General features: G+C 46.9%; 1 protein-coding gene across 7 annotated transcripts in view; it reads right to left on the bottom strand.

Annotated features, from left to right (window-relative positions):
- Positions 1–12,077, bottom strand: part of pcbp4 (poly(rC) binding protein 4) — a 61,183-nt gene that overhangs the window by 1,880 nt on the left and 47,226 nt on the right. For 5 of the 7 annotated variants that reach the window (XM_015958308.3, XM_015958307.3, XM_015958306.3 and 2 more), the window contains 2 exons: positions 3,430–3,599; positions 177–608 (listed from right to left, as the gene is read on the bottom strand). In XM_015958308.3, coding sequence (XP_015813794.3) covers positions 200–608; positions 3,430–3,599 — 579 coding nt within the window. In that variant the 3' untranslated portion in view covers positions 177–199. Of the gene's footprint in view, positions 1–176; positions 609–636; positions 874–3,429; positions 3,600–12,077 lie in introns of those variants that run through there. The other 2 variants (XM_054733166.2, XM_054733161.2) reach the window with 2 other exon arrangements.

Here is a 12,077-nt window from a genome sequence, read left to right as displayed (position 1 = left end):
GCTATGGTGCTTTTGTTGGTGAATCTGATCTGCGATCTGCTGGTTGAACCAATCATACGGATTAAAGGCCAATTTCCATCAAAGATTGATTTTTAATTTTTATTGTTGCTGGTCTCATCCGTCCCTGAAGGTACCGGCGTTTGTTTCAGGGTTCCCACCTGCACATCTGGATTTACCTCGACGCAGTTCTCCTCTGGCGTCAGTACGGAGAAAACTTCTGCCTCTCAGGCTTCTTCATCCCGTTGGCAGAAGAGGAGATCTTGGCTGTGTAGGACGCCAGTGCTGCCGCCGCTTGAGCTGGAACTGCCGCCGTTGCCGCCGAGGCCGGTAGCAGCGGTGCTCCGATGGTGGCGGCTGTCGCCGCAGCTGCTGAGGGGGTGGAAAGTGCCAGGTAGGGGATGGATTTCACTCCCAGGAGGCTGGAGAGGGGGAGAGCGTAGGGGGCACCCAGGATTGGAGCATGGGGCAGTGCAGCGCCCATCACTGCCAGGGGGGAGGAGGAGGAGGACGAGGCAGAGGCAGGGGGGGCGGGCTGGGTGAAGCTCATGGTCAGGTCAACAGGAGACGGCATGGAGGAGGACTGAGCGGTGGATTTGGCTGTCTCTAAACTGGAGGGAGGAGGTGAAGGGGGAAGGTTAGGGTGAAGGAAGGACAGGGGTCGGGGGAGGGGATTGGGATGGAGAAGGGTTGGAGGGTTAAATAAAAGACATGTTAAAAAAACAAGATCAAAAGTAAAAGTGAACCAAAACAGGAAACTTTGGAGAGTTAAAATGAAAAAGTGACGGAACCAAAGTGAGAAGACGGGCGTTTTACTGGTGATTACTGCTGGGAGCTCACTGTACGGATGGAGGGTGTTGGCTCGGGGTGGGGGGGCTTAGGGAGGAGGAAACACAACCAGCACAGACATGTTAGCATGGAGGCTTCTCACAGCTGCTGATGATGATGATGATGAAAAAACAGGAGGAAGAGCATCCGCCGATCAAGGAACTACAGGAAAACGAGCTGCTGATGGTGTGAGAGAGCTGGCCTGGCCTACCAGGAAGTGCAGCACAATTGCCGGGACATATGGGCTCGACGCATGGGAGGCGACAAACGACAGCGATCAGCGAAATTTGTCACTGTCGCTTTTATTACCCGGCACACGGGAGGCGATCCGCGGCAGCGGCCAGCGGCAAAGCCGTCTACGCGTTCTGTTCCATGGCGAAATAGAAACTTCTGTTGTTTTGATTGGCTGTATCAGGTTGGAGGGAATTAAGGTTATTTAAGCGGTTCAGAGTTAATAAAGTGGTAGATATGATGTTTCACAAGGTGCTGCTAGAGTTATGTGAAATCTTACTTCTGATTTTACTATAAAACATAATAATAATCAACTTCTCCTCCATGTTTGCTCAGAGATGTGCGGAGAATCCTGGCCGCTCATTGGTCAGTGAATGAAACCTCCGTTGATTGGTCCTCGTCCGTGCGACAGCAATGAAAAGTTGAAAATGTTTCAACTTTCTGGGATCGCGTCGCTGGGTCGCCTGTGCACGACATGTATACGAGCGCAAAATTTCACACGCACGTTTTTCGCATTTCGCTTGGTAGGAGGGAGACCCGCGATTATCGCTTTGTCGCGCATGTCTCAATGAAAATGAATGGAGGAGAGGCGATGTCGCCTCCCGTGTGTCGAGACCAATACTTGCTGTTCAATGATGCAAACACGTGTTTAAAATGGCTGCCATGCGTTGCTTGCATTGATTTGAAGCACTGTTTGTGCGCATCCCCCGAAATTAACGCGGCGCAACGCAACCAAATGCTGCAATATACGAGTAACCAGTAGGTGGCGTCTCACCATGGTGACTCCGTTGTGAGCTCTTTTATTGACGCCATGTTTGTTTTGGTTGTACCTACAAACCCGGCACCTAGTGGTGCAGTGCCGTGTAGCAGCAAGTATGTGAACTGCTGCTCGCGCCAACATGAGGTTAAACAGCAAGTATATTCCAGGCCTAGGAGCAAGGCTAACAATGCTAACAAGGCTAACAGGTCGTCCGTAGGAACTTCTGCTAATGGGTTAATGTTTGGACCTACATAAACAAGATGATGACTGTGATTTAAAGTTCATTAAGGTAAGAGGTCAGGACCCCAGCGAGGTTAGAGAAGAACCTGTAGGATCAGAAGAGATTCTGTTAGTTCAGACAGAAACAGCCTGGAAGCCTCGGAGGATCAGGAACAAGAAGCCCATTTCCACGATCTTTACAGCCGGGTAGTTTTACCAGAACTTCGCAGCGTGTGCATGTCTCCGTTTCACGAAGCCATTTCAGATAGGGTGGGTACTCTGAAACCCCCTGTGGAGCTGCTGGCAGGACTTGTGGTTAGGGAGGGGTACCGAATTCTGTACTTTTTTAAGGCACCGACCAAATTCCATGGTACCGACTAACAGTTTATAAAACTACAAGGACCCACCATCTCACAGTTTATAAACTACAAGGACCCACCATCTCACAGATTGTCCAGAGGAGAAAAGAGAGGAACAGGAGTACGTGGAGCTGGTTTGGTTTGTGAAACACCACAATATTAAAATACAAACTGTTGTGTGGTATCAAAGTTTGTTTTAGTTTCATTTGTAGTTTATAACACATGATCTCCTCATCAGAGTTATTCCAGAGGGATTAGAAGAGGATTAGGACTACGTGGAGCTGGGTTTGTTTTTGCCTCATTTAGAAAATGTTGTTAAAGGTTTTCATGTTGAAGAAGTTTGTACAACATTACGATGATAAAATACAAACAGGTTTATCAAATGTTGGAAAAATAATATATATTTAATTAAGAAAGTGATTTAAATAATTATTAAACACTCAAAAGTATCAAAAATCGGTACCGTTCAGTACCGGTATCGATTCGTAGGTACCGGGAATTGGTACCGTATCGATTCAAGTGTTAAAGGTACCCGTCCCTACGTTGTGGTTAATTCTCTGTGAGAAGGTATCAGCAGGTGGTGCCAAACAGCTGGCATTAGTAAAACCGGAGGAGTTGCTGGTGAAGCAGATTGGAAGGAATTCAATCAGCTGTGTTGTGGCCGCTTTAAAATCGATGTTTCTGAGGTACCCCACCCCCCACCCCCACCCCCAACACAGATTTGTATGCCCCCCCCCCCCCCCCCCCCAAAAAAGCTGAACAGTTATGCAGCACTTTGAAGGACTAAAACATTTAATATTATTAATGTCTGGATGCTGTCGGTGCTGATCGTTGACGTCACGGTGGAAAATCACTCCATCCGAACCTTCCAGTATTGTAATCCTGGCTATTTTACTCCCATAGAAAACTGCTTTTGAAGCCACAGCTAACTCCTGATTGTTTCCTAACAGAAAGGGTGAAATTTACCTGGAATACGATGAAAGTTTAAAACATTCCAGTAGAAACAGAAGAACCTGCGAGTTCTCTGCAGCTTACCAGGAAGTGATTAAATACTGAGCCAGGTTGATGGCGATTGGCGTGCCGGTGATGGTGACGTGTCGGTCGCTGCTGCTGTCGATCTGACTACCGATCTTGATCTGGGCTCCTGAGAACTGCCGGATCTCATTTATCTTGGTGCCCTGACGACCGATGATCGATCCAATCAGCTGTGAGGAAGATGAGACGATGAAGATTAGAGTCATCTGAAAGTGAGATGGATTATATTCATGACTCAATTCATCGGTAATGACAGCTGGGAGATTAAATGGATATTCCACACCTAATGAAGTTTAGTCAGTTGCCAAATTCCCCACAGGGACAAGCACGGAGATCACGAAGAGTAACAAGGCTGCCACTGTGACAGGATGCAGGCAGGCCTTTTAAAGGAAGGCAACTGCTAATAGCTACGTTTGGTTAAAACTGTTCTGGAGGTGAAAGTTCACCACTACTTTTTGAAAAGTGCACCACAGTGCTTCACCGTGGTGCACTTTAAAGTCTCCTGACTGAGAGGTGCTACACAAGATGGCAGTACATGGGCGGCGCCGGCAGTAGCGAGAGGCTGCTAAAGCAACAGACAGATAAGGCCAAGCAGTGGCATAGCAACCCCAACTCATCAGTCCTCATTGGACAAACATCAGTTCAGGCAGCCAGGAACCCAGATCTGATGGAGAAAAACGTTCCTCCACAGCTTCTTACAGTATCTCATCTTCACTCTGGTGGCCCACCAGAAAAACTTCAGATTTTAAGTCAAAAGATAAAAGCTCTGAAATCATATTTGTTGGAACTCAACTCAAAAGTGACCATAGAGACCAGAGGAGGATGTCCGAAGATCACAACACTAAAACGCTGCAGCTCTGTCTTCTTCTGTCCTGGATTAGGAGGACATCCCAAGCTGACAGGTTTCTTACATTCACTTTGAAATAATCCAGCTGGACTCCATCACCTTCTGCTCTGGAGTTAGGCTTTGCTCTCTTCATCTCTGCCTCTGGGAGCGGTCTGGTCCAGCAGGCTGGAGGAACTATTCCTGGAGCGTGCTGCGATAACGAGTGTCTGTGGGTCTAACACAGGCTGGGAGATGGGTGTCAGCTAGAACTACCAGGTCATCACCACTAAGGTGAAACGGGTTCACCTCTAAACAGTCTCATTTAATCACACCCATCCTCCAGAGTCACAGGAAGCTCACCGTCACAGAATGGAATAGAAACTAATGTGCTGCAGCTGCAAATGCTAATGGAAAACACACTTTATGATGCTGCTGGTTATCGACCGCCACCACTGGATCAACAGATGTTTGAAGACAACAGCTGAACTAAGAACAGAACGGTTTAGGTGAACAGGCCAGAGCCCATCAGCTGCCCCCTAGTGGCTGGCTTCATGGTAGTTTAAGCCTGTCATCTGTTGCCATGGTGATCTCCAGCCTAGTCTTTGTCACAATGGTGATTTAGCGAGGCTCTACAGATGCTGTAACCAGAAACCTTCGGGATATTCTTCAGGCTGATTGGACTGGACTCAGGACCAGACAGAAACCCTAAAAGAGCATTTGGATTATTTTGTTCACTTCTAATCAAAAGGGCTCGGCTGCTCAAGGGTTAAACTTTCTCTAATGGCTCGTCCACCCGTCAGTGTTGCTGCTATTTGTATTCTATTATTATTATTATTTTATTTACCGTGTCCTGTCTGGCTGTGAAGCAAACAGAATTGATGTCTGAATGCTGGTAACAAGCCTTACAGATTTACTCTCAGGTGGAGCACCAAAGCGTCTGCTTTTAATGTCACGCCTGATACTTAAAACTTTATTGTTATTGTTTTTGAATGCTTTGTAATTCCAACCAGACACAGAGTCAGAGGTGAAAGAGAAAGGAAAAGACAAAAGGTGGGGAGAGGGGGGGGGGGGGGGTCCACAAAAATAAACAATAATGAACAAGAGTCTGCTTCTAGACCTGCAGAAAGAGACAAGAAAAAAAGCAAAAAAAAAAAAAGGGACACAACAACAATACAACAAGATCAAGCTATCACTGCGTCAACTTGATGAAGAAATATATAATCAACATTGTTTAACTGAACAGTCACACGATAATAAATCACAGTGCATTAAGTGCCCACCATAGTCTTAAGACTTGTGTCAAACGTGCCCAAGCCCATACTTTTGAGAGCACCATGTGAGCACCTGTGTGTGTACACGTGCTTGCTTATGGAAGGTTTCTCTATAGGAGCGTCCAACAGAGAGTGTGAGGGACCACAGATCTGCCCCCGAAAGATGCGTAGGAGACAGGGAGAGCTCCAAGTCCCAGAGATCCAGGCGCTGCCCCAGAACACAGGAACCTCAAGGAGACTGCAACCAGAAAGGCCCCCGCTCCCCTCGAGAGGCACAGAGAATCGCCCCGGAGGGCCACAACCAGCAGCCGGCAGAGTCCCGGGAGACATCAGCGGCAAGCCCTCAGGCTCGCCCGCAGCCTCCCACCCCCTAGCCGGCCGAGCCCAGGACCCAGCGACCCGGGACCCAGGGGTGACCACCCCCGCCGGGGACCCAGCAGAGCCCAGGGGCCCAGACCCCACCAGGCTGCCATTGGGACTGATCAGGCAGACGCCAAAAATCTTAAACCCCCTGACCCGGGAGCCACGAACACTTAGGCAGACCAAGGTACCACACCCCACACCAGGTGTGGCAGGAGAAGGGGAGACGAAGATCTATATAATCAAAAGAAGTCCCAGGAGAGGGGAGGAGCCAAAGGCCCCACCTGACATATACAGTCATACATAAACACAGTCACACACTCTCTCTCTCATGCTCACACATGCACATACAATCAAAGACTTACAAAAATGCACGACGGACATCCACACATGCTCCCCATACACACCCTATTCACTCTGGTCCCAGTACTGCTGCACATGGGGTACAACCATCACCGGTTACCAGAGTTTGACCCTTTCTGTTGGGGTGCTGATGAGCAGGCTCCCCAGCCCAACGCTGAGCACAGCAACCCACCACCCCAGACCCCAACCAGACGGCCAGATCTCCCTCCTAGCCTCCAGCCCTGGGAAGCCAAGCAACAACAGAGGTGTGCTAAGACCCCTAGTCTCCCTCCACCTGCTCCAATATAGTGTTGTGTGTTAATGAGGTGTACTCCATGGCTGTGGTGAGCGAGCAGTGTGGGCATTGTCTGGCCTATGCCAGCTGATGTCACTGCAGCACCCCACTTGCACCCACAGCCCTCGGTGTCTAAGTGCAGTTTAAAATTGGAAGTGGACACTGGCACTCAAGAGGAGGCTGAGAAATCCCCTTGCCAAATGCCATTGATTGTGCTCACTCCCAAGGCCCTAAGTGTGTGTTTGCGTGGAATGTCGTCGGTGGAAGTGTATAAGGTGCAAATAAAATTGGGGGGCAGGTTGCCACAGGAATGCGGAAATGGGGTCCATACCCGCACTCCCTGACTTGTCCACCCCCCAAGGTCCTATGTGCATGTTTGTGTGATGATGTGAGGGAGCAGGAGGAGAGAAATATGCGGGGATGGGGAGGAACGGCTGGTTGGGCTTAGCCCTCCAGGGAGCCAGCTCCCCCACTGGCCCCAATAGGCACCTCTGTTGTCAAATTACCGCCCAGGGCATGGAGACCCCAGCCCATCCTGCCAGGGCCCAAAAGCAGCAGCATTACAGAGCCTCACAGAGTCCGAGGGCACCAACCCAGCCCCACCCCAGCAGAATATCTATGCCCATCCTTGCATTTGCACAACTTCCAGAATATATGACATAGGACATCCAGGTAAGGTTGGGTCCTCCCCCTCCTGGACCTCCCCCTCCCCTGTGATGGGACAGCAGAGGAGCCAAGGTCTACCCGAGGCCCCTGAACCCCGGGCCAGGCACTGCTGCATGTTCCTGCCTTCTTACCGGCATACATGTCAGGACCCGACCCCCAGGGCCCTGCCCAGATCTCCACACGGGGCCGGCCACCCCAACACCCTGAGCCCCCAGGCCCCCACCCAGACCCAGACAGCAGGTGCTTTTGGAGCATGCGCTGACAGCCGATCACCGGATACACGGCAGCGTTTGAAGCTGATGGCAGCTCGTTAACAAACACCCACAAACAATTAAGACACATTTTCGCCTAATTTATTTACTGACAACGCAAAAAATAATCTGGTAAGTATAAATCAATCTGGAGGTAAGTGAAGAAAATTTAGAAAGTTTATTAAATTATATTCCAGAGGGTAGATCTATAATGTTAAAAATATCTGTACAGAATCAAAGCTTATGCATTGTCAGAATATACTGTCCAAATATTGATGACCCTTCATTCTTTCATAATTTTTTCTCTGTACTCTCCGAACACTTGGACTGTCCACTTATACTTGGAGGCGATTTTAATTTTTGGATGAACTCTTTAACAGACAGGCTCAGTACAGCTGGGATTCAGTGCAATTGGCAAACCACTAACATATTAAACAGTACATGAGTGATTATGGGCTTTGTGATGCATGGCGATCTCTTCATCCTAACCGTAGAGAGTATACTTTTTTTCACACGTCCATCACTCTCATTCACGTTTGGATTATTTTCTAGTCAGCAGCTCATTGTTGGCTGACATTTCAGACACCGAGATACACCCCATAGTTGTTAGCGACCATGCTCCGGTTTCTTTAACTCTGGTAAACAAGAAGACAATCCCACCAAGAAAAACTGGAGGTTTAATACATCACTGCTTAAAGATAGATGTTTTATAGAACTTTTTAAAAGGAGTGGGCTTTATATTTAGAACATAATGACCTGCCTGGAACATCAGCATCTATTCTCTGGGAGGCAGGAAAGGCAGTGATGAGAGGTAAAATAATCTCTTTCTCATCACATAAGAAAAAAACAGAAAACAAACATATTCAGGAGTTAGAGGAAATCATCAAGTCTTTAGAGGCATCCACAGAAGAAGAGTTAATGAGCAAATTACGTAAAGCTTAATTCGAACTTCATGGAATTATAGACAAAAAGACACAATTTTTAGCACAAAGACTACAAACAGAAAATTTTGAACATAGCAATAAATCAGGTAAATTTTTGGCTAGCCAGTTAAAAATTAATAAAGAGAAAACTACCATATCTGCTGTTAAAGACTCAACCGGGAATATAGTTTATGACCCTGAAAGCATAAACAACACTTTCAGAGACTACCAAACTTTGTACTCACCACAGATACACCCATCAGATAACGAGATCAATGAGTTCCTTGATAGGATCATAGGCGTCATTTTAACCGGGGACGCCGGGGACATGTCCCCGGCAAAATTTGTGATTGGCAGCTGTGTCCCCCCCACTTTAAAAAAAGCCTGCTGATGAGGATTTTTGTTTTACCAGCTCAGATCTTATACCAGGGGTCGGCAACCTGTTCCCATCAAAGAGCCATTATTACCCGTTTCCCACAGTAAAGAAAACACTGGGAGCCACAGCAGATGCAGCGTTGTGGGCGGGGCCTACCCTCAGACAGCAGAGAGCTGCCCACAACAGGTGACAGCAGCAAGTACCGGTTGCTCGCATGGGCGTCGCATCCGTGGGGGATTCAACACCCACACTTTTCCTTCAGTTTTGTTCACCTCCTCACCAGTCTGGTTTCTTTACGTCGCACTCACTCTGTTTGCCTCATCTCCTTCTTCACCTCCACTTCTGACAGCCGATGTCGGGTTCAAGGAGAGCAGGAGATGGAGGGACGGAAGAGCTCGACTGAATTCATAATTTTACATCTTGACATTAGCTGTACAAAGTCTGAGTTTGATAAAGTGAAGAACAACAATTTGCAGAGGTTTATAACAGGCGTGGCGCCAGGTTTTCATTTTTGGGTGGGCCACGGTAATTTTGGACGGACCTTAATAAGCAGTGACTTAAGTGAAGCAGGCAGGTCGCGCTAGAAAATTTAGTTTAAAAAGACGTCATAAATGTGTTCCCCCGTCATTTTAATTTCTAAAATATGAAGTAAAAACTCCCAGTTTAATTTTCATTCATTTGTCATTAATATGTAGTCTACACCTGTGCATTAAGTGGACCATCTTCCAGTAAAAGCAAAGCTTCCAGCCCACCTCTCCAAATGCATAAAACGTGCATCAGCCGCTAGTTAGGCGCGCCGCGCACCATCAGCGACGTCAGCCCAGACAAGAGCAGAGCAAATAGAGACAGAATAGAGGATAATTCTGTCTGGATGTGGATGGAGATTACATTTTACAGCAGCCTGATCATCATTTAAATACTAAACCATCACCTGGCTTCTAGTCCACGCTATCAGCATTATTTTAATTGGTGTGTGTGTGTGTGTGTTTTCCACTTCAAACACTGGTCTAACCAACCAGACCAGCGTGTCCAGTAACATATTAATGTTACACTTCATGTAGGCTAGGAACATTTCACATGCCGTGGCCCGACCGCTTCTGCTCCACATAAACTTTGTGCGTAATCAAATGTCTCTACAGGTGCTTTATGAGCTGAAGAGCTATTCTGCCTCAGACTGGATGCGTAATGCATCTCCATATTAGAGACGGGAACAAGCGCTGTTCAGCCAAAGTTTCATCATTTCATAAAAAGAACATTTTTCCAAGTGACACGTCCCTCAGAGAGACCGGGTTTCCAGAACGCTTCAGTGGGAGGAAATCTTATCGCACGCACCGCGGTTCTGCACTGCGCTGCGAACCCCTCAGATCTTCAGCCCACTGTCCACCGTGGGCGCTCCGAGCCGCGCTGAACACAGTGTCCAGTATAAAGCTCTGATGTTCTGATGGGAATCAAGTTACCTCTGCGATGTGTGCAACGATTAAAATGTCAGCTCATCCATGCGCATCAGTGTGCGTCGGGGTAATTCTTTCAAAACAACCAGCATCCTTGAGTTTATCCGTCAATATGTGGCAAGGTGGAGAAATGAAGGCCCGGGCGGGATTCGATCCCCAGACTCACGGGTGAGAGTCATACGCTCTAACCAGTCAGCCAAAGGGACAACCCCTTGGCCAAGTAGCCAGGGCGCATTATCTATTGGGACACTGTGACAGGACACACTGCCACACCTGATTATGAAACTTTGGCTGAATAGCGCTTGTTCCTGTCTCCAATGTGGCGACGCATCCAGGAACCTGTCTGAGGAGAAGCCCAGAATCTGACATCCTCCAGCTCAGGAAGCGCATATGATTACGCACAAGCGTGACGCGTCAACCCGGTCTCACAGTAAGACCGGGTTGGACCTGTTCAGGTTTACGCTGACAATCTTTACATTTAGAATTGGCATACAGATGTAAAATTAATGCAGTAAAATATAAAGCTTTTCATTTAAATATCCATTCATTATTTTACAAGCACAGAGAGCCGCATCAGATGGATGGAAGAGCCGCCGACCCCTGTGCTAGCCTACTTTATTGTCCCCAGCAATTTTTAAACCCCACTCAAGTGTATGGTTATTGTCCCCAGCAATTCTGAAAACAAACTGACGCCCTTGGATAGGATAACACTTCCTAAATTATCAGACAGCCAAGTTACAGTCCTGGACTCGCCACTAACATCAGTGGAGCTCCAGGAAGCCCTTAAATCCATGCCTGATAGGAAAGCTCCAGGTCCAGATGGGTTTCCAGCAGAGTTCTACAAAGAATTCTGGATCATTCTGGCTCCAATATTTTTCAGAATGGTGAGGGAAATCGAAGAGAGTGGCAGATTACAGCCAAACATGAATTCAGCCAATATTAGTCTCTTGTTAAAACCAGGCAAAGACCCTGCATTTCCTACCAGGTATCGCCCAATTTCCCTTATTAATGTTGATCTCAAAATAATTTGTAAAGCCCTGGCAAAAAAAATTAGAGAAGGTAACCCCCTTCATAATACACCCTGACCAAACTGATTTCATCAAGGGTAGACAGTCATCCACTAATTCACATAGATTACTGAATTTGATAGATTTCTCTTACAGTAGAAACACAGAAACAAGTATATTATCTCTAGATGCAGAAAAGGCTTTTGATAGAGTTAACTGGAAGTTCTTATTTGCAACTTTACATGAATTTGGGTTTGGGAACTTCTTCATGAACATGCTACAAACATTATACAGTTCACCAACAGCACGTGTCAGGACGAACGACCAAATATCAGCTAGCTTCTGTCTTCAGAGGGGGACCAGGCAGGGATGCCCACTCTCCCCCTCACTGTTTGCTATCTTTATCGAACCACTAGCAGCAGCAATTAGGCAAACAACAGGTATTAAAGGGATAAAGTGTAAGAAAATAGAACATAAGATCAGTCTATGCAGATGATGTTTTACTCTTTCTCCGGAATTCTCAATCGTCTCTCTCTCATTCAATAGAACTGATAAACTCTTTTTCAAAAGTTTCAGATTACTCTATAAACTGGTTAAAATCCACAGTTCTACCAATTAATTTCTCTTTTGTCAATTTACTTAATATACAATTGGAGTCAGGGAATATCACATACCTGGGAATTAATGTCTCTCCCAAGTTAGCAGATCTAACCAAACAAAACTACATCCCACTTTTAAAGAAATTGGAAGATGATCTTGCAAGATGGAAATCCTTACCGATATCACTCATGGGGAGGGTTGCTACAATTAAATGATGGTCTTATCCAGAATAAATTACTTATTTTCAATGATCCCAAACTGGTGCTGACTGGTTTATATC

Source organism: Nothobranchius furzeri, chromosome 3 (assembly GCF_043380555.1).
Source record: "Nothobranchius furzeri strain GRZ-AD chromosome 3, NfurGRZ-RIMD1, whole genome shotgun sequence".
Classification (NCBI taxonomy): Eukaryota; Metazoa; Chordata; class Actinopteri; order Cyprinodontiformes; family Nothobranchiidae; genus Nothobranchius; species Nothobranchius furzeri.
This window is presented reverse-complemented; position numbering and strand designations above follow the sequence as displayed.